Below are 22,128 nucleotides of genomic sequence, written 5' to 3'. Positions count from 1 at the left end.
TCAAGTTATTCCCTGCCCAACTCTCCAGCCTGTCCAGGCCTCGCTGGACGGCAGCACAGCCTTCTGGTGTGTCGGCCACCCCTCCCAGCTTAGTGTCATCAGCAAACTTGCTGATAGTACACTCAATTCCCTCATCTAAATCATTGATGAATATATTAAATAATACTGGTCCCCGTACTGACCCTTGAGGCACTCCACTAGATACAGGCCTCCAACTAGACTCCGCCCATAGACTACAACTCTCTGGCTTCTCTCCTTCAGCCACAAACTCCTTGAAAATGTTTGCAAGCTTTCTTGGAAACAAAGATGACTTCCCAAATCAGAACCCTACCCCACTGATGTTTTCATTTAAGCTGAAGCAAAATGAAAGATGACTTTGTTTATCATTCTTTGCATTCAAATGCTAAAATAAATTTAACACACTACTTGTGCCATTCAGCTGAAGGAAAACAAGTATTGAGCTATTCCCTACCTGGCCTCTTCTAACAGGAAAGGTACTATTGAACCATATGAGCCTACAGCCAACATAATAGTTTCAGACAACTCAGGGTTTTAGTTTTCAGGTTTCTTTCCACTTTAATTCCAGTATTTATTACATGTTAACAAAGTTTCAGATGTTCATCTGCCTTTTTTTTTTTTAACAGTACAATCCAGACTTGAGCAAGTAGATGAGAAGTATAAACAAAATCCCCTTTCAGTAACTTGACAGATATTCTGTTATTGGTACCACTGGTATTGTGGTAGTGCTTGTAAACCCACACCACAACAGCTGTAGAAAAAAATCAACTGTAAATATAATGTAAAAAGGACAGTCTTTGTCCTGAAAAAAATTAAAGCCTAAATATATAGCACAAATTTTGAAGAGACATACACAAGGAAAAAGAAAGTGTCATACACATGTCTACACAAAGGAACGACAACCTGGGAACAAAAACATATACCACAAACCCAGGCAACATTTGCCCTGTTACTGCTATGTTCCAACTGCAAGGTGGGCTACCGTGTTTTTTTTCAGATGGGCTGTTTGTTTTTGTTCATTGGTTGGGGTTTGTTTTCTTTTGGGTTTGGGTTTGGTTTTTTAGGTTTATGAAAGTGCTTTTTAAACAATATATCCTCTGAGCATCTTACTGAATGAGTCAAGAATGTCTTACCTGGAGTAATAATAATATTATTGGCTTCTTTTATAATTTCAACTGCATTGTCCACATTGATTTCTGTGTGGATTCCAGTAATTTCCATGGGCTTCCCACCAGCTGTTGATGTGGTGCCATAGCCCCCTAGAATCACATTTGCAAGGGAACGGTTCATAGCCTGAAAGATAAGACAGCTTTCATCAGGTAAAGACGAAATCCAAAAATAAAGGAGGAATGTCCACAAAGAAAACTTCTGAAGCTATTAAAGCCTCCCTGACAATAGTATTTCTCCGATGATTTTGCCTGCTTACAACTCAAAATTTCTTAAAACATGCTTCTTAAAACAGAGACACAGATTAACACAACAGTAGTCCAACATCAGCTTCTAACACATTACATGTAATGGAAGAGCATCAGTATTTCCCTAAGACAAGAACAGAACAACACAAATAGCAAATATTGGTCTCTTTTTGTTCTCAAAAGAGAGAAATACAGAAGAATGCATGTTTGATGTCAGGTTTATTTTTACATACATACACACTATTTTTGCAAGACATTTTCTTAAGTTCTTGAGCAATTCAACACGTAAGCATAGAACAGCTACAGAACTGCTACAGGACAGCATGGAAACTGCGTAGCTCTTAGAGAGTACAGAAGCAAAGCTCCTACAGCATCAAGGCAGGAAAAACACAACAAAGCCAAGTAGCTACACAAAATTAACCAAATGCTAACTCAAATCATAATAAACTAAAAAGGACCATTAACTTACTGGCTGAGCACCAAAGGGGAACAAGAGATCTTAAATAGGAGCTTTAAAAGAACACATCCTGAAAATATGGCTCCTGAAAATTAGCCAGGAAAAGCCACTGGCTAAATGCTTTCAGTGGCATGTTTCCTTGTGAGTATGGTCCCAAACCAGTATCTGTCAATATCTGGAAGCAGGCAAAACTTGTAATTGCAGTAAACAAAACTTTGGAAGCAGGAAAGGAACAGGATAAATTGCTTCTTTAATTAAACATGTGTGTCATACATCTGCTGTGTTAGCTCAGAAACCACAGCAAAATTTAAGAATTGATCTGGAGAGGCACACATACAAGCAAAAGGAAACACCCACACAAAACTATGCTTCCAAGTGTCCATTTTCCACCAACTTTACAAACCATGCAATTCCACTTTTTTTTTTTTGCTATAGCCCGAGAAGATATGCCATCCTGTGAAATTCACCATCCAGCAAATAAGTACAACAAAGGTGTTAGGAGATGTCCTGATTCATCACCAGTTTCAGATACTGCAAGGCAGGCTCACAAATTTGGTGAAATCAGCATCTTTCTACTGGCTGCAGCAGGCAGTAGTTCGTATCCTCTAAGAACACACTGCCTTTGACAAGTATCACAGTATCAAACTATCAAACAGAAGAACAGACTACTTAGTATATTACAACAGTTGAGTCAGGTAAGACTACCTAGACAGAAGAATACCCTCTTCAGATATTGCGCACACTAACTTTACATGAAGCAAAGCACTTTCTACATGTATCTAAACCAAAAGGCAACAGTAAGACCAGGCCAAAGGAAAAATGGTTCAAATATTAGAAATCTGAGAATCCACAAACAGCAAGCATGAGACTGAAGCACCCTTGCCTGGATCCACACCAAAGAGCTGAGGAATCAGGAAGTGGGGGGGGGGGGGGGGAAAAAAAAAAAAAAGAAGAAGAGAAGGGACTGGTCCAGAAGACTTCAAAATAAGCCAAGACCTCAACAAGCAGCAATTAAACAATGCAGCTAAGACCCCCTCAGCACAAGGAAACTCTTCTACAGCCTCTTTCATCTTCTATACCACCACAGACCACAAACACAACAAAGTGCAGGCTTCACCACTCACAGATAATCTAACCAGTAGCTAAAAGACCTCTCTGCTGTACATACACAGGTGGTGCTGGCCAGGAACTTACAGCCCAGGCAAAAGCAAACAATCCCTGAGAACTCCAAGTCCTTCCACTGTGCCCACAGAAACCACGCAGGTAGTTCAGGTGATGCACCATCATACTATTTATAAGACTAATGCAATCTGTTCCTTCTCTTGCTGTTCCATCACCCCAGTTAATGGTTCCTCTTCAACCTGAAGCATTTTCCCAATCCCCAAGTGTGCCAATTCTAGTACCACACTTGTGATCATCAAGTATTCTCCTGGGGCAAAAAAAAAAGGGAGAGAAGGACATGCTAATACAATCAAGTGTTGTGTGACTGTTTTAAGAGAAGTCGCAATTCACAGGACAACTGAAAGCTACAGGCCTTTGGTTTTTTTTTGTTTTGAAGTTAAATTCTCTGTCCTTAACTCATCCAACTAATAGGCACAGAAGAGGGACAGGTATAAAATCAAGTACATACAAGTGCATGTGGTTATCTGAACATCTGTTGGCCAATTTTATCAACTCCAGCTTTAAGAGATTTTCTGTATAGGTTTTGGATGATTAAACTACCGTTTTATCACAAAAAGTAATTGGAAATGTAAAAAGAAGGTTTCAACCAGTAAGATGTTTCAAAAAAACACCTTCTCATCTGTACTAAATAAGCTTCAACAAACACTCTGCTTTAGATGGAAGTCATACTAGAAGAGGGAAGAAGTTAAAAAAAAAAAAAAAAGAGAGTATAAAACTGTTGCTACATTAGCACAGGTTACAACAACAACTCAATCAGAGTTTATTGAAACTCTTGAGCAGTTTTTCTCCCAAAATTCAGCTTGAAGACAATGATACTGAATCCCCTAATTACAACAATACTTTTAAAAGTAACAATTTCCATTAAAACAAGTAAAGAAGAAAAATCCTGGGCTAGAAACAAGTTATTCTGCTTATTATGCAGAAATTGTACAAAATATTAGGTATTTTACTGGCTGATGAACTTTGTCTAAACTTTATGTAAAGCAGCACAAAATTTCTAGAATCCTATCTCAAACACTAAACTCACTGAAATTTAAGAAATTCATAGAGGAAAGACACTTTGTCACAGCACAACTGCTTTGCTAATTACTTCCTCAGGACTCCTATTTACCTGGATTCCTCCACACAACAAATGCAGCATCTCAAAACTCTCTTGTGAGTGCAGAGAGGAGGTAGCAATAAAACGAATAAAAAAAACAGGCAGGGACAGTAAAAAAAAAAAAAATGAAGCTATAGAGGTATTATGCCTATGTAAATACATACCCAACAGATTATATTTACACCAAGACTTACAAGGATTTGATCTTTAAAGAACACACTTTTCATTCCTGTGTTGCCCATAAGCATCATTTTCTGCTGATATGGACTAAATTGCTGCCTGTATACAAATATATATGAATATATACATTTATACCTAAATACATAAACCCATGAACCACATAATCAGATTTTCTTTTGATAAGGAGATACAAAATGTTCAAGAACGAACAAAATTCTTTAAAATTCACACCTGGGATTGTTCACTTGAACTCACCCCCACAAAGCTGCACAAAAAAACTTTTTTAAGCTTTTCTGAAATCGGTCCTCAAGAGAGATAAAAATGAGTGATTCCTAACATGGTAACGACACTATTTATCAGCAGGTATGAAATACAAAAAGATAGCCAGAGCAGGAAAACATTAGGACAGGAGAAAAGTGATACTGATCATACAAGAAGACAACAGCAGAAGTGAAACAGAATTACCAACAGATAATCAACAGGCTGGTAGCTGTGAATAGGTGTTATTTTTTAAGTCATTATCTCTCCATCTTTGAAAAGAAAAAGGAGACACACACAGGAAAACAAAATACTTATGCACAAATGTTTCACAGAAAAAGAGGCCATTAATAATAATGCAGTATGATCTACACACAGGGTTGCATTGAAGCTCGAGTTTGCTCCAACAGACATTACTACCAGCACTACATTAATGCAAGCCTGCTGCCACCCCGTGGTACTTCAGAGTACCTGCTTTGAAGAGAGTAGCACACTCTCCCACACTCCAAAAATCTAACTTTCCATTACGTCCTACCAAACCAACCTTCTTTTTTTTATTCTAAAGGAACTTCCTACTTACAGTATCTCTTGACGATAGATTTTTCATCTAGCTTAAATGAAAAGTAAACATGAGTGTGATAGACTGGTATGTCTAAAAAAACACCTAAGCACAAGGAATTAAACTTGAGTCCAGATCCCAAAACTCAATGCACAAATCAAATAAAGGCTTTCTGCAATTTTGAAGTACATATCTCTCGAAACCATAGAGATGACTGGCAACTAGTCCAACAGTTTCAATCTAGTCTGTAAACACCTAGCAGTTTGGTCTTCCAATTGTTTATCTGCCTAGCAAACATGCTGAATACAGTTTTTTATTACTTGGACAAAAACTGTATTTCTGCTACTTCTTACCACACACATGATGTAAGAGAGGATGGCACCAGAAGAGCCAATGAGTGCACCAACAATGGTCAGCAAGTTGTTGTTCAGTAGGAAGCCCTCAGCACACAAAGCCCATCCAGAATAACTGTTGAGGACAGTAATAACTACAGGCATGTCAGCGCCTCCAATAGCTGCTGTTAAAGTGACACCCTGGAAAAGGAAAGAAAATGCTTCAGTACAAGCTATAACTAAGGAGACCATGCACAGAAGACAACCTACCTCTAGCACTGAAAAAATAAATACTAAGTTACTAACCTATTCAAGTCTTCTCAATGTAGGAGATACTAAGCTGTAGCCTGAGAATTGAACTTACTGATTCTGCCTTTGAGAGTGGACATAAAGGCACTCGACTGTCCTCACCCTGTGCTTAGCCACATATTTTTACTCAAAAAAATATCCTACCAGCTCTGTGAAACTGTTCATAACATTAAAGATTTGTACTGAGGAGTCTTTGCAAGACTTGGTTTACACAATGGTAATACTTGAGGTAAATTTTGCAACAGCCAGTGTGAGTAGAAGGGGGAAAGTTACTCATAATCTTACTAAGTTATGATAACCAGTAGACCCAGCACTCTTTATTTTAAGGATAAACTTTCCAGTAAGTATTTTAAAAGAAGTTTGTCATATAAAAGGCTCCATTAAGTCATAGCTGCAAAAAACAATCCTATATGCACATGCCTGTTCTCTGGAACAGTTCTAATTTACTGCTAGATTTAGGACAGTCAGTTGCTACTTCCTACTGCAAGTTAGCATACAGGCACTATGATGACTGCGACTCAGCCTGTAAAATGCAACAATTAAGAGGAATCGAGCAAAGTCAAAGAACAAAAACCATTTTTAATTTGTTTCACCTCTTAAAACACCCTGACTTACCATTATGGCTGAGAGAACTGACACGGAACCTAAGCAAGTCATTCCCGTAGTGTAACTAGGATCAATCATGTATGGAATCATTGCACCAGCACTGGCAGCCAACAATCCTGCATTCAATACATGACGACCAGGCAAGAGCAGTGGTGCAGAATTCAGGATACCTGCAATCAAATGCATATTCAGAGATTGATACATGTGTGCTGGTGAGCCTGTCTCTTGCCTTCAGAGAAAACCAAATACCTCAGCTAAAGAAAAATTAAAAAAAGAAAAAGGGAGGAGCAGAAAACAAAACAAGTTGGTCAAAGCTGAGATTCTCAAATACTCCTGCCCAAACTCTTTTTAATTCCTAATTTCACTGAAATCCTTCAGAATAACCACCCAAAAAAAAAACAGAAAAAACAAATAACCAAACAAACAAACCAGGGAAAAGAAAAACCAAACAAACTCAAAAAAAAAAAAAAGCAAACAAAACAGAACAAAACAAACCCCAAACCAAATCAAAACAACCCATATTTTTATTCTGGCCCTGGGTTTTTGCATGTTACGTATGATGCTCTGCAATACAAAGTTTTAGCTGGAACTTCTTAGTACAGGCATTACATCAGCCTCTCAAAAGCTGTGTGCTTAGAAAAATATGACCACACAGATAATCCCAAATATAAAACAGTCCTGCTTTCAAATGCTTTCAAAAGTACCCTCAGTCACACAGAATTCTTACAGCTTTTCATACTGGCAAAGAGGGTTTGGTATTTATGTGAATTTATTTTCACCCTAGGCTTTTTTTTTTTTTTCACCCCAAACAACATGGCAATGAGTAAAAATAATGCAAGTTCATCTGTTACTTTTGGTGTAAGTAATTACTTACCAAGTTCTCATTTATAATTAGCCGAACTAAAGGGGAAGAATGAACTGATCGTCTCAGGACTAGGAGTCAAAGTGGGATTAAAAATAAGGGAAAGGGGGAAAGGAAAAGAAAACACAAACAAAATACCCCACCCAACAACAAACCAAACCAAACAAAACCCCACAAAAACAAAACGAGAAACAGGAGAGTGGGCTGAAACAGGCCAGGAGGTTCACCAGGGACATGCGCACAAATCACTGAGTGGATGGAGGGAGGTAAGATGGAGAAGATAAAAAAAATAACCAAGAAGAAATACATGAGTAACCACTTAGCAGAAATACATCATAAATACATACTACTGACAAATCCTTCAAAAGATTATTAGAGAAGACAGCTTTCCATCCATGTCATGCTTCCTCCTTCAATGGCTGGTCTCATAAACACTGAAGAAAGCAAACAGATGTTTCCTAAAGGAACTACTGCAAAGCTAGTAACAGGATTAGTAACAGGAAGCTCTTAGGTGCAACTTCTTAGTACAGGTATTACCTCAGTCTCTCAAAATCTGTGTGCTTACAAAACCAAAAATAAACACAATAAAGAACCTTCAGGTGCATAAGAATCAGGAATTAGTATTTAATTTAGAAGGCATATTTACTAAAACAGAAAGATGCATGGAGTTTGCACAGTAGGTGAACAGTGAACTGAATGGTTTCAAGTGAAGCAGTCTCAGCTCATATTGCAAGCTACCTACCTGAATGAAGCCTGCTATGACCTACCTAAATGAAGCCTGCAATGACCTAAGTGAAGCCTGCAATGACCTACCTAAATGAAGCCTGTACTGCTGAGAACAAAATCCTATAAATACTGACAGTGCTCCTGGAGTCCAGCAACACAAAGATTTCAATCAAAATGTCTGCTCAGGAATACAAAGTTGTGAACATAAAAGTTCAATAAAACCAATTAGAGAAACAGTGTCAGGTAGTGTCTTAACACTAAAGCAACACTTACTTCTAGATAAGATGAATTGAGGGACCTTTACGTGACTTAGTAATTATTAGCAGTAGTATGTCCAAGCACTGAAGACAATTTTTTCATAACTAAAGCTGTACACAGTTTAAATACAATTTTAAAGGGGGATGAATGAATTCATATAATTAAACAAAGTTTTACCTGATGCAAAATACTAAGTTTCCTTCCAATTACATAGCAGTCTAAAGGCAAAGATAAACCCTAGGGGTAAAAAAAAAGCCTGTCACAAATACTTAATTCTGAATGGAAGGTCTCACCTTGCAGTTTTCCATAAGCAACAAGAGAGCCACTGAAAGTCACTCCACCAATGTACGTGCCAAGGTATGCCACAATCCTGGTGAGGTTTGCAGCTGGATCAGCAGCGAAGTGAGGATATTCAATCATGTATTCGGCAATACAGGTGAGCACCGCAGCCAAACCAACCAAACTATGGAAAGCAGCCACTAGCTGAGGCAGATCTGTAATCTGGATGCGTTTAGCAATCGTTAAACCTATTAAAAGTTGGAAACAGAGGGAAGTCTTACAAAACACAATCAATCTGTGCAGATGGAAATTAATGTATCATAGTTCAGTGTGCACTGAATAAATGCACACACATGCCTATTCCAATGGAAGAATTTGTTGTACACTGAGAATTGCTATAGCATTTAAGTGGAAGATGCATTTGTGTATTTTATGCAATGAAGTTATAATGGAAATTAAAAGATTAAAGCTTATTATATTCTTCGAAGCTTCATTAAATATTGCTCCTCCTTTTCCACCACTCTCCTTATTCTTTATGTTACCCTGATACACGAATAAAAGCCCTGTGACTTTTTGTTCATGTATTTGCAAAGTAACATACGCAAGCCATATATTTTAGTCAATTCACCTATGAGCTATAAAGTATTTTGTGTATACACAGCCTGCATAAATCTATGCATAGAGCAAATATTGTTCGGTTATAGTATCATACACATACCTATGGTACCACCAAGTGCCAGTGCACCTGACATCTGTGCCAGCAATTCAGGTGAGGGTTTAAGGCATCCAAGAGTTGCTGCTAAGCCTCCTGCAACACCAATCATACCCAAAGCATTTCCAAGACGAGCTGTTCCTTGTGTGGACAGACCAGCCAGGGCACCAACACAGCATAAGCCTGAGCCTAAATACATCATCTTTAAAATAAGAAAAACATCAGTATGCATATATGAATCAAAGATAAACTGAATAATCATTATAAAAATCTTTCTGAATATTACATAGAAGGGCTGATTTCTCCAGAATTTATGCAAGTTACTGCTCTTAACTGAAGCCAAAACTCTTCTGACTCTGAGAAACTGTTGCACAGGATGTGATTTTGGCCAATCTTGGTTTATCTGTGAATACTAAACTTGAGTCAAGCCCTTTTCCCTCATCAGTTCATAAGGAAATTTTTCTTTAGTACAAACCTGAAACTAAATGGTCCTGTTCATTACAGCGATAGTTTCAGAATTTGCCTATGGAACATCTGAACTCCTATCTTTTATGTATGAACAAACTTAAATGAACTGAGCAGTACATGTCTAGATAACTGAAAAAAAAAAATCAAATCTATTACAAGCCTCTGGCATAGAGGTATGTTTGCATTCACCTTTTTCAACCACAGAAGGCAATACAGATTGGTTTTTTTTTCCTTTTAAAATGAAACAAAAAAAAAATTGCCATAAAAGATGCTCATTTACAGGTACAATCCCTGTATATCTCTTTGTGCTGAAATCTCATCCCATCCAGATGTCACATCTACTTCAATTGTCATGCCAAGCTGAATTTTCAGAAACATTTAAATCAAAGACTGGTTTCTGGAGTTCCTCTAATACTTAAGCTGTAATTTAGGAAAACTGTCCAATAAGTAACAAAGTACCTGCTGCTTTGCAGGAAGGGAAAGGAAAAAAAAGAACAGCTTTTAAAATTTTCAGATTCGGCATTTGGGGTAGGATTGCAAACTTCATGTTAATCAACTTCAGACTCGCCTTGTGGGAATACATAGCTAATGAAAAGACCACAGCTAATTTGCAGTTTATTCCTCAGAGTAAACAGTGAAGAAAGATACCACGCTGTGAACAGTTGGCTAAGAGCCACAAAGTTACCTCCTTACCTGTTCAATGTGATAGCCACCACTAAGAGCAGCTGCATAGCCTCCTACAAACACACCACCAGGAAGTAGGTACAAGTAGTTGTATTCAGGGGGATCTGTGGGACGTTTGAACATATCCAGCATTCTCTGTGTAACTAGAAACCCACCTGGCCAAAGCAAAGGAACAATTTTACAAAAATAAAATCTGAAACGAAACATATGCCAAGCTGTAAGAGAAATATTTGGTTAAATCATTATTACCACACAAAGTTAACAACTGACACCAACAAAGCCCCTGAAAAGCTATTAATCTGGAAAACCACCAGGAAACAAATATGTAATCAGTGTGAGATCCTGTTGTCTTTTTTAACCTTCAGAAGAAATTCATAAAAGGACAAGTTGGAACACATGAAGGATGTGCTCTGGCTCTATACTCTGACTGTAGGATGCAGCTTAGTTTATGACTGTGCCATTTCCCTATCTACTCTAGGAAAAAGCTGTATCTATAAGACACATTTCTCACTTCCTTTTTTATTTGTGAAGCTTGGGCTTCTGCAGCTCAAGCAAGCAGAATTTTGTTCTATGACACTAGTATATTTTTTCAAGTAGAAAAAAGGAATACAAGGACAAATTTATATCCCAAGATATACAGGAAAAGATATTTTATATAATCATCACCAAAAGGATACTGTAAAAGAAAAAGGCACATTTAAATGTTTCCCTAGAGAAGGTTTACACAACAGGGTGTGCAAACCAGACTGAGTAACTTCTACCCAATTTCCAGAATTCTACTTCTGGAATCTATATAATTAAAGACCTAGAAGAAATAGAAGAATTAGACAAGTGCTTTAATGTTACCCTCAGGAGAAAGACTTTCATACCTGCAATATTGACTGAAGAGATAAAGGCCGAAAGCACTGCAAGACTTTGAGGAGCATTTTCAGGGAAATAGTGTCCTCCCATCACTACCAGCCCACCAACTGCAGTTAGTCCTATTTAAAAGAGGAAAAAGCATTACTGATCCTGAAAAGGCTCTATAGCTGTAGCAAGTCTCCTTTCAGCTGTCAACAGATACCAGTCAACTCAAATTTTGACCCCTGCTGTACACACTACTATTTAAACAAAGACTTTTCAGTCCTAGTCAGACTAAGCAGCCCTTTTGTTTGTTTAAAAAGAAAAACAAACAAACAAAAAAATTATTATATGAATATAGTTTTGAAGTACAGTGCCTTAAACACAGAGTCAGCCTCCAATTGCTTGTTCAATAAAAGAAACTTCGCTTTTAACAGTCAAAATGTGTCAGAATTATGACCTGTCATACATATATACAAACACAGTATGTTACATCTGACAGAGTTATGAGCCTTACAAGTCACTTAGGAACTCTTTCCTCTCTCTCGAAACACATAGTTTGAGGAGAGGAAAAAAGAATGTAGGAATGAAAGACAAGTATTTTCAGGGCAACATTTTGGAGAGATGGGAGGATACGTTTTATGAAAGGAGAGACTGCAGTATTCCAAGTAAAGCAAATTTTAAAGCAAACGGATTAAAAGGGAAAAATCAGTTATAAAAATTAAAAACACACAGCACCATATTTGTCCTTCTTTTGAAACATCACATTCCCATAAAGAGTTTGTTTCAGGTGTCCTTGCTATTTATTTATCAGCAGACTTTCGTATGAAGTTCAAATAAAAGAAGCTGTGCCTACTCCAAACAGAGAACAAGCAGTTGTGTGACAGCTACTCACCTGAGATAGCATTAGTCACTGACATGAGTGGAGAGTGAAGAGCAGGAGTCACACCCCACACTGTATGGTACCCCACGATTCCAGCTAGGCCAAATGTTGTCACCATTTGCGTGAAAGCAGAAGTAGGTGCTACAATGCCCAGCCCTAACATGCTGGCCAAACCTAGAAGAAAGAACAGCAAAGTGTTTTTATAGTTTTCACTGTTTTCTTACATTTAACCTCTGTACATCAGGATTCCCCGATATGAGGTAAAAGCAAAAAGGAGTCTTGTGCAGGGACTTATTTCAAGATCAGCTGTGTTATTTTTGTTGACTACAAGGCTCTTTGGTGCTAGTGTTTCTTTTACAATAGAAAACAAAATCATAAACACAACATATACATCTTTGCTATGCATGCCCACAAAGTAGCAATGATATGTTTCTATAGCAACACTGAATCCTATCACCTCCCTGTTCTAGAGCAAAAATATAGAAGAGTGACAATCATGTTGAAATACTATTATGAAGACTCAAACCACGCATATGAAGAACAGACGTAAAAATAAAGAATACGCAATTCATCGATTACCTCATGCAGAATTCCTGGTACATACAGAATACCAAATGCCAAGAGCAAACAATATCTATGACAATATATATTATTATTACAATATATATGACAAATGTCATATTCTCAGTACTTCAGTAGATTGTGGGCAAATTAACTCATACACTACATTAAAATTTAAGAAAGCAATGGCATTGAATTGGTTCTGCTGCAAAGTATGGACACAGTCCTAGCAGGAGTCCTTCAGGATTTTAAGTATTTTACTGATATTTAAATAAAACCAAACACATACATGCACAGAGCATGAGTCATCACTGTTTGAAATGTCGATACTTTTAGTTAAAGTTATAAAATTTTATTTCCCCTCCCCAAAGCAGTTATTCTAATACACTGATTTTGCACTAGAGTAGAACAGCCAATCACCTGCTCTCCCAAATAGTTACTAAATTGAATAAGTAAGATGAGGAGTCTTAAAAGTATTTGCCAAATAAGGAGCACTATACACTGATTCTCCAAATCTGGATGGTGCCTACCTGCTGTGTATATAGATGCAGTAGTCACAGTTTTTCTAAAAGGTGTAATAGTAGCTGCTTTTTCAGCTTCCAGCTCTGCTACAGTCTTCTGCTTCACAGGGGCTCCTTGAGGAATGTTATTTGGCGGAGGTGCAGGGAAAATCACCTTGCCATCCTGACAAGAGGTATTTACAGTCATCACTAACATGGTAGATGCTTTACAGTTAGAGGAACCTCCTCTTCTTAATCCTGCAACTCAATTAAGTCTTAACATCCTACAGGCATGCCACAGGAATATCTTCTTTTTCTGCATTTGCAAAATTTTGCAAGGTTAGATGATCAGTACAGCCTGACCAAGTTAACCTTACTGATTTACGTATTTTTCAGACATGATTTAATATTAGTGTCCAAGAGCACCTGGTGGAATCACAATATAAGGCTTGAAAGCAGAAACCAAAGTGGTCAAGTTCCTTAAATGGAAAACATTTATGCAAAACAAAACAGGGTCTTGGAAATAGCAAAATCTACTACAGATCTGAATAGTAATCAGAGCCTGCCAAGACCACAGCTAGGAACCAAGTATACCCTCTCACATTTCTTGCTGTTCTCCACACCTCTGGAGGAAAAACTTCCAGACCTGAGCGGTACACACCACTTCAGTGGCCTTGGAGAGCAGAGGTCAATGCAATCCTCCTCCAGGTATCATAAGCATTACAAAATGCTGGAAACACTATGCAGCAAAACTCAGCAGAAGGAAATACCTCTTACCTAAACCGCAAGTTATTATTCCTAATAGTTTCAGGAGGAGAGCCTATACTGGTCCATGACTAAAGTCTGTATTTTCATATTTCCTAACAAAGAGTATCCTGCACATTCAATTCCACCATTTTTTTCTGAAGTTACTTTTATAAGAACAGAGACATGTATTTATTAAAAACAAAAACAAAAAAAGGAGTATTTTCTGATCTTGCAGTAATGTTTCAAACATGTTTTAAATAACTATGCTTTTATCATATGAATACAACATGCAAATTGAATCTTTTTCCTATTTTTCAATAGTAGACATTAGATGCTTGTTTAACCATGACAAGAAGACAGAAGCAAAGAGCTTTCCCTTCACAAAAATGGACATATTCAGCTGAATACAAACATATTGCCCACACTACCCATGAAGCCATATCTGAAGTCCGTTCACACGGAGTATCTTTGAATTATTTTAAAGAGGCAACACTGATAAATATATACACTCACCAATTAAGAAAAGAATATTTACTGACTTACCTTCATTACTACAGTTCCTCTAATAACATGATCCAGAGTCCCATAATCAAAATCATCTTTCGGATCAAAGTAGAAGTTCTCTTTGTCAGGACTAATAGCCTTTAGGAGTTTGACAATATTATTGGAATACAGAGTACTGGCCTGAGTAGCCATCCTGCTGGGCAGGTCTGTATAGCCAATGTGTGTAACGCCCTGAAAAAAAAATTTAAACAAAATACTAAGGATTAGTACAATCTCTGAAGAATTATAGAATTACAGAATTGTTTGGATTGGAAAGAAACTTTAAAGATCCATCTAGTTCCAACCCCACTGCCACAGGCAGGGGCACCTTCCATTAGACCAGGTTGCTCAAAGCCCCATCTGACCTCGCCTTGAATAGTGCCAGGGATGGTGCAGCCACAGCTTCTCTGGCAATCTCTTCTAGTGTCTCACCACTTTCAGAGTGTACAATTTCTTCCTAGTGTCTAATCTAAATCTACTCTCTTTCAGCTGAAAGCCATTTCCCTTTGACCTAATGCTACATCCCCTTTTAAAAAGTCCCTCTCTTATTCCTATATATGCTCCTAGAAATATATATCCAAACTGTTTCACTCATTTCTGGTTTTAACCCCAGATAAAACTGTTACCTGCAGCTCTAACATTATTATGTTGGGGGAAGGATTACTCACAACAATTACAGTATCCAACATGATCAAATCCAATAACTTAAATACTATTAGCAGCAAGCCTACACAGAGAGTAAGATATATTGGCGAAAGAGCTTGTCCTCTCCAAATCCTGCCATTCTCTCAGATTAACTTCTTAAAGCATCAGGTAACAGGTTATTCTGCCCAATGCTTGGCACCTTCTCAGTTGTTCTTGAGGGCATGCACTGAAGGCAACTTTCCATATGACAGTGAGGAAACTTCCTTAGACCTAGCTAGCTGTGCAAGTAACATGCCTAATGGGTTCACATTTATGTAAAGAGGTAATATAATACGTCCCTACTGTTTAAAGAAGAAATTTGAGTATATTTGGTTATCAGGGTCTTGGAACGTACGGGAAGCTGAGGCTGGCATGCGCATACAAGCAGGCTTGAGTTAAAACACTGCTCCCACAGCTGAGAGCCAAGATCCATGAATGATTCCAGGAATCCTGGCTTCACAATACAATGCTATGGCACACTGATAATACCTCTGCACTGTTGCTTTTTTTCCACAGGTCAGTGCCAGCACACTATATCCAGGGGTAATACTCCTCTGACTAAAAGTGTCCCATATAAATTCTTCATGCAAGTATCTTATTACTTGTGTTCTACATACTCTAATTTTTTAAGCAATGACATCAAAAGCCCTAGGAAACCACAAAGCCAAATACAGTGCATGACTCATACACACACAGCCCTGCTAATATTAATAACCATGGCAACAGTATGTCCTACAAGCTTCCCTAATAACACCATTATGTCCTGACATCACCAAATAAACAACCTTGGAAACCTGCTACTTTAAATCTCATCACCCAAATTTCTGTAACTACTAGTAGATTCCTCACAAGTACCAAAAATAAAACCCAGAAAGCATGAAATACAGGCTCTCTAGCGAGCCAATGAACACTGGAGCAAAACCAAAGTAGTAAGTTCAGTCCAGAGCAAAATTGCTTATTTTAATGAACAGATAGTGATAATGAACCCTAGTTTGGCTTACAAGTGGTTGAGGTACGTAAGGATTACTTAAGCCCCAATAGTGAAATCAGGTACTCATTTTCAGCATACAGTTTACAAAACACAATGTGAATTCACACAAACTGAGAACAATCTGCAGATTAAAATGCTCACCTTATGAACATACATTTCTCCAGGCTTTGTAGTCTCAATGTTTCCCCCCGATTCTGCTGCTAAATCCACAACAACGGAACCTTCCTTCATTGATTCAATCATATCTTTCTTAAACAAGATGGGAGCTTTTTTGCCTGACATGACAAGGTATTTTAAGTTAAACACAAAATAAACCCTTTTATCTGTATAGCTCAGGAGACAGATTCTCTCTCTCTATAAACCTTCTCTCTATATATATAAACCTCATTTTTGTAAGCAAAATTTTCAAGTCATCAGTACCTGATGATATGTCATAGAAGGCTTTTTTGTACAGGCAGAGAGAAGAGACGCTAGAACAAATTGCTCTGAGCATGTAAAATTTTGTTCTTAGTAACTGACAACAACCAATCTTATAATTCAAGTCGTAACAAAGAACAACAAAAGATGCCACATCAAAATACATATGTTGTGCAACACAAATAGTAAGCTCTATCTTACTGTGTTTCAATTACCAAAGACCGTACTGTTTTGTTCGGATTCATTTCTGTGCACAAGCTGGATAGCAGCAGTAGCAGTGATGCAATAAATACACAACAGAACTACATATTCTTATTTTATTACCATCTATTCCTTGTTCAATAGAAGAACATGGTATTGAGTCAAAGACTGCTAGCTTGTGAAAACAAAAGCTGCAAAAAAAGACACATGCTTCAGAAACAGGCATTATTGGGGAAGTTAAAAGGTAGATGGTAGCACTGAAATAATTCAGTAACACCTCTGTTTTCACTGCAGGCACAGCTCCAAAACATGCCAACTTACACAAGATAAATGAAAATCAGCATCTTGCACATAAACCATACCTGGAATAAGAGCTGTAGTGATGATGATATCAACATCTTGGCACTGTTTGGCAAAGAGTTTCATTTCAGCTTCAATAAATTCTTTGGACATTTCTTTAGCATAACCACCTTGTCCCTCTCCAGATTCTTTTAAGTCAACCTCCAAAGGCTCAGCCCCAAGAGACTTGAACTGTTCCAGAGCTGCAGCTCTAAGAAAATAAAATTGCAGGGAAGAAAACACCTGCTGCCATGAAAATCCACCATGACTTTTCTGGTTTTTCTACTAGCAGTCTCCACACAAGAGATCTAAAACTTACTCTAGGATTAAGGAGATCACAAGTGCCTCAAGGGTCGGTACTGGGACCAGTATTATTTAATATATTCATCAACGATTTAGATGAGGGAATTGAGTGTACTATCAGCAAGTTTGCTGATGACACTAAGCTGGGAGGGGTGGCCGACACGCCAGAAGGCTGTGCTGCCATCCAGAGGGACCTGGACAGGCTGGAGAGCTGGGCATGGAATAACTTGATGAAATATAACAAGGGAAAGTGTAGAGTCCTGCATCTGGGCAGGAACAACCCCAGGTTCCAGTATAGATTGGGGAACGACCTGTTAGAGAGCAGTGTAGGGGAGAGGGACCTGGGGGTCCTGGTGGACGACAGGGTGACCATGAGCCGACACTGTGCCCTTGTGGCCAAGAAGGCCAATGGCATCCTGGGTTGTATTAGAAGGGGGGTGGTTAGTAGGTCGAGAGAGGTCCTCCTTCCCCTCTACTCTGCCCTGGTGAGACCTCATCTGGAATATTGTGTCCAGTTCTGGGCCCCTCAGTTTAAAAAGGACAGGGACCTGCTGGAGAGAGCCCAGCGCAGGGCAACTAAGATGATTAAGGGACTGGAGCATCTCCCTTATGAGGAAAGACTGAGGGAGCTGGGTCTCTATAGTTTGGAGAAGAGGAGATTGAGGGGTGACCTTATTAGTGTATATAAATATATAAAGGGGGAGTGTCACGAGGATGGAGCCAGGCTCTTCTCAGTGGCAAACAATGAAAGGACAAGGGGTAATGGGTACAAATTGGAGCACAAGAGGTTCCACTTAAACCTGAGAAGAAACTTCTTCTCAGTGAGGGTGACGGAACACTGGAACAGGCTGCCCAGGGAGGTTGTGGAATCTCCTTGTTTGGAGACATTCAAAACCCGCCTGGACACGTTCCTGTGTAACCTTATCTAGGTGTTCCTGCTCTGGCAGGGGGATTGGACTAGATGATCTTTTGAGGTCCCTTCCAATCTCTAACATACTGTGATACTGTGATACTGTGAAGTCCTAAACTTTATTAAAGTGAAAAAAGTAATTGCATCACTAACTTTAGGTCCCTAATAATAATTGGGTAAGGAATAAAGGCAGCCAAGGTTTCCTGTACACTCAGCAGCATTGCTCCAATAAAAGTCTCAAAGCTCGGAGCTTAACTGTTGACTAACTCCGCTTACCCATTTCTCTTGTCATGCCCAGGTACATCTACAGCCCAAACTTAGATGCCAAGGAGAGGTGACAAATACACAACCTGTGGCCCCACCTTTAATTTGTTAAATGGGAACTAGTAAGTCTTATTTTCACAGGGAAAACTGGGAGATTAGGGGCTAAGGGGTCGTCGGTTTGAGGATTTATTTGGGTTCCGAGGTTTTGGGGTTTAACAGTTATCCTGAAAATCTGGTATTTATTTTTCATCACGTGGTATCACAGTAAATAATGGGTCGAAATTTCAGAGTTAGGTGAACACTGACAACACGTTAGATTTAAGACAAAATTCTTGCACACCAACATAAAAGCATAAAGGATGCTTAAGAAGGGAATTAAAAAAAAAACTGTAAAAAGGTTTAGACAAGTTTTGATCATGCCTTTAGGAAAAACAAACTCCTTCTAGTTTGTTTTAAGTCACATGCAGATTTTTTAACAAACCAGAGTGAAGGTTTTTTCATGTTGCGCATCATAAATCTGGAGATACATTCACAGAATCATAGGATCATAGAACAGCTAGGGCTGGAAAAGACCTTAAGATCATCTAGTTCCAACCCCCCTGTCATGGACAGGGACACCTCACATTAAACCATCTCACCCAAGGCTCTGTCCAACCTGGCCTTGAACACCGTCAGAGAGGGAGAAATCAAAACTTCCTTGGGCAGCCCATTCCAGTGCCTCAATACCCTCACAGTAAAAAACTTCTTCCTTATATCCAATCTAAACTTTCCCTGTTTAAGTTTTAACCCATTATCCCTTGTCCTGTCACTACAGTCCCTAATGACAAGTCCCTCCCAAGCATCCTTTTAGGACCCCTTCAGATACTGGAAGGCTGCTACGAGGTCTCCACGCAGCCTTCTCTTCTCCAGGCTGAACAGCCCCAACTTTCTCAGCCTGTCTTCACACGGGAGGTGCTCCAGTCCCCTGATCATCCTCGTGGGCCTCCTCTGGACTTGTTCCAACAGTTCCATTCCTTTTTATGTTGAGGACACCAGAAGTGCACACAATATTCCAAGTGAGGTCTCACGAGAGCAGAGCAGAGCAGCAGGATCACCTCCTTCGACCTGCTGGTCATGCTCCTTTTGATGCGGCCCAGGACACAGTTGGCTTTCTGGGCTGCCAGCACACACTGCCAGCTCATGTTAAATTTCTCATCAACCAAAACCCCCAAGTTCTTCCCTGCAGGGCTGCTCTGAATCTCTTCTCTGCCCAACCTGTAGCTGTGCCTGGGATTGCTCGGTCCCAGGTGTAGGACCTTGCACTTGGCATGGTTAAGCTTCATGAGGTTGGCATCAGCCCACCTCACAAGCGTGTCGAGGTCCCTCTGGATGGCATTCCTTCCCTCCAGCGTATCAACCGAACTACACAGCTTGGTGTCATCGGCAAACTTGCTAAGGGTGCACTCAATCCCACTGTTCATGTCAGCAACAAAGATGTTGAACAAGACCTGCCCCAACATAGATCCCCGAGGGACACCACTCTTTACTGGTATCTGACTGGACATTGAGCCACTGACCACAACTCTGCATGCGGCCATCCAGCCAGTTCTTTATCCACCGAGTGGTCCATTCATCAAATTGATGTCTCTCCAATTTAGAGACAAGGGTGCCTTGTGTGACAGCGTCAAACACTTTGCACAAGTCCACGTAGATGACATCAACTGCTCTATCCCTGTCCATCAGTTCCATAGCCCCATCACTGGCCACCACATTGGTCAGGCAGGATTTCCCCTTAGTGAAGCCACGCTGGCTGTCACCAAGCACCTTGTTGTTTTTCATGTGCCTTAGCATGTCTTTCAGGAGAATCTGCTCCAAGATTTTGTCAGGCACAGAGGTGAGACTGACTGGGGTCTGTAGCTCCCTGGGTCATCCATTTTTCCCTTCCTGAAAATGCGGGCTGTATTACCCTTTTCCCAGTCATCAGGAACTTCACCTGACTGCCATGATTTTTCAAATATGATGGACAGTGGCTTAGTACTTTATTTGCCAGCTCCTTCACGACCCACGGATGGATTTCATCAGGTCCCATGGACTTGTGCACATTCAGGTTCTTAGGATGGTCTCAAACCAGATCACTTTTACTCTTTCTTATTAAATATAGTTAAGAAGCACTAAATGCCACTTCTGCATAAAATCAAACATATATAAGTAATTTTAATGCAAATACAGTATTAAGCACATAGAAATTCAATATAAGACCATTTAATAGAAAATAATCCAGTTTGTAGTCCCCAGAGCTGTAAGACAAATGTTTGTGCTCTGTAATTTTTCCATTCTACTGCTCTAAAAAATGGCTATAGGACAAAATAATCCTTCCAAACATAAGGAAGAGACCCAAAGAAAGCAGAATTTGAAACAGCTTTAGATGCATTTCCTGTTCTTTCATCCTGAGATTTATAAATAAAATAACTTGATCTCTTGCTTCTTTCAGCCTGCTGAAGGAGAGAGTCTCTCCAAAGACTTCCCAGCTGGCCTTTCTTGGATCAGGAAAGAGGAAACAAATGAAGAATATGCAGCTATGAACCTGGATCAAAGCAATCTATAAATAAGGGCATATAGATTATTTCTTTACTATTCCTCTGTGTCCCCAAGAAGAACAGAGACATGGAATTATGGATAAAAGCCCTACCTTTCTCACTCTCATAAAGCAATTATTTTTTTATTCCTGTACTTCTGAATGATGCAATGATAAGGACTTCTTGGAATATTTGGGGTTTTTTTTTGAAGTATAAAAAAATGGAGGAATAAAGATGGAATAAAAATAGCAGGAAAGGAACTGTGATTCAGTGCAGTACAAGTGCTTTCACTGCAATACTGACTCAAACCACTTAACCTTAAAATAACGTCAGATTGCTATTACCATTTTCATACACCTACCTAGTATCAAATCCACGAACCACTGCACCCATCGATTTAGCTGCTCCTGCAGAAGCCAGACCAGCAACTCCTCCTCCGATAATCAAGACCTAGAATGATACAATCATTGTATTTGTAACATTACCTAAAACTAGAGCTGGTTAGAAAAGCAGCATCATTGTATTACCATTTAAACAAGCTACCTTAAGATATAGAACACAAAATTACTTTGGTAAAGCTGCCCCATAATCTTTTAAAAGCTGCAACTCCTAACTTCACTTATCTGAAAGCCAATTCATCTGCAGCTAACAGTTTATGTAAGTACATTTTCTCCTTTTTTTTTTCCCCTTCCCTAATTCTACTTCCATTTCCCTTCAACCCAATCCACCTGCAATTCCAATCCAGCAATCCCTTCAATCATAGCCTTCAATGCACCAGAAATCCCAACATCTCTGACTTTTCTGAACTGCTTCCTTGCCTTTCCTCATCTGGGGAGAAGGGGGAAATCCATCCAGGTATAAATAGTCTGAAGTTCAAAACTAAGCAAATTAAAATAAAACTCACATTATTCTATTATTCCCCAAAACACCAACACTACAGGTAGTGAACAAAAATTGTTATGGGAATAACTACAGGAATTTCTGAA

General features: G+C 39.0%; 1 protein-coding gene across 1 annotated transcript in view; it reads right to left on the bottom strand.

Annotated features, from left to right (window-relative positions):
* Positions 1–22,128, bottom strand: part of NNT (nicotinamide nucleotide transhydrogenase) — a 51,141-nt gene that overhangs the window by 16,639 nt on the left and 12,374 nt on the right. The window contains exons 6-18 of the mRNA XM_061352176.1: positions 21,504–21,592; positions 17,134–17,321; positions 16,295–16,428; positions 14,479–14,670; positions 13,219–13,372; positions 12,140–12,301; positions 11,274–11,384; positions 10,414–10,559; positions 9,259–9,454; positions 8,555–8,788; positions 6,425–6,585; positions 5,522–5,701; positions 1,152–1,311 (exon numbers count right to left, since the gene is read on the bottom strand). Of these exons, the coding sequence (XP_061208160.1) occupies positions 1,152–1,311; positions 5,522–5,701; positions 6,425–6,585; positions 8,555–8,788; positions 9,259–9,454; positions 10,414–10,559; positions 11,274–11,384; positions 12,140–12,301; positions 13,219–13,372; positions 14,479–14,670; positions 16,295–16,428; positions 17,134–17,321; positions 21,504–21,592 (2,107 nt within the window). The remainder of the gene's footprint in view (positions 1–1,151; positions 1,312–5,521; positions 5,702–6,424; positions 6,586–8,554; positions 8,789–9,258; positions 9,455–10,413; positions 10,560–11,273; positions 11,385–12,139; positions 12,302–13,218; positions 13,373–14,478; positions 14,671–16,294; positions 16,429–17,133; positions 17,322–21,503; positions 21,593–22,128) is intronic.

This window comes from Neopsephotus bourkii, unplaced genomic scaffold (genome assembly GCF_033783945.1).
Source record: "Neopsephotus bourkii isolate Nb327-2 ecotype Australia unplaced genomic scaffold, CSIRO-AGI_Nbou_v1 NB_631, whole genome shotgun sequence".
NCBI lineage: Eukaryota > Metazoa > Chordata > Aves > Psittaciformes > Psittacidae > Neopsephotus > Neopsephotus bourkii.
This window is presented reverse-complemented; position numbering and strand designations above follow the sequence as displayed.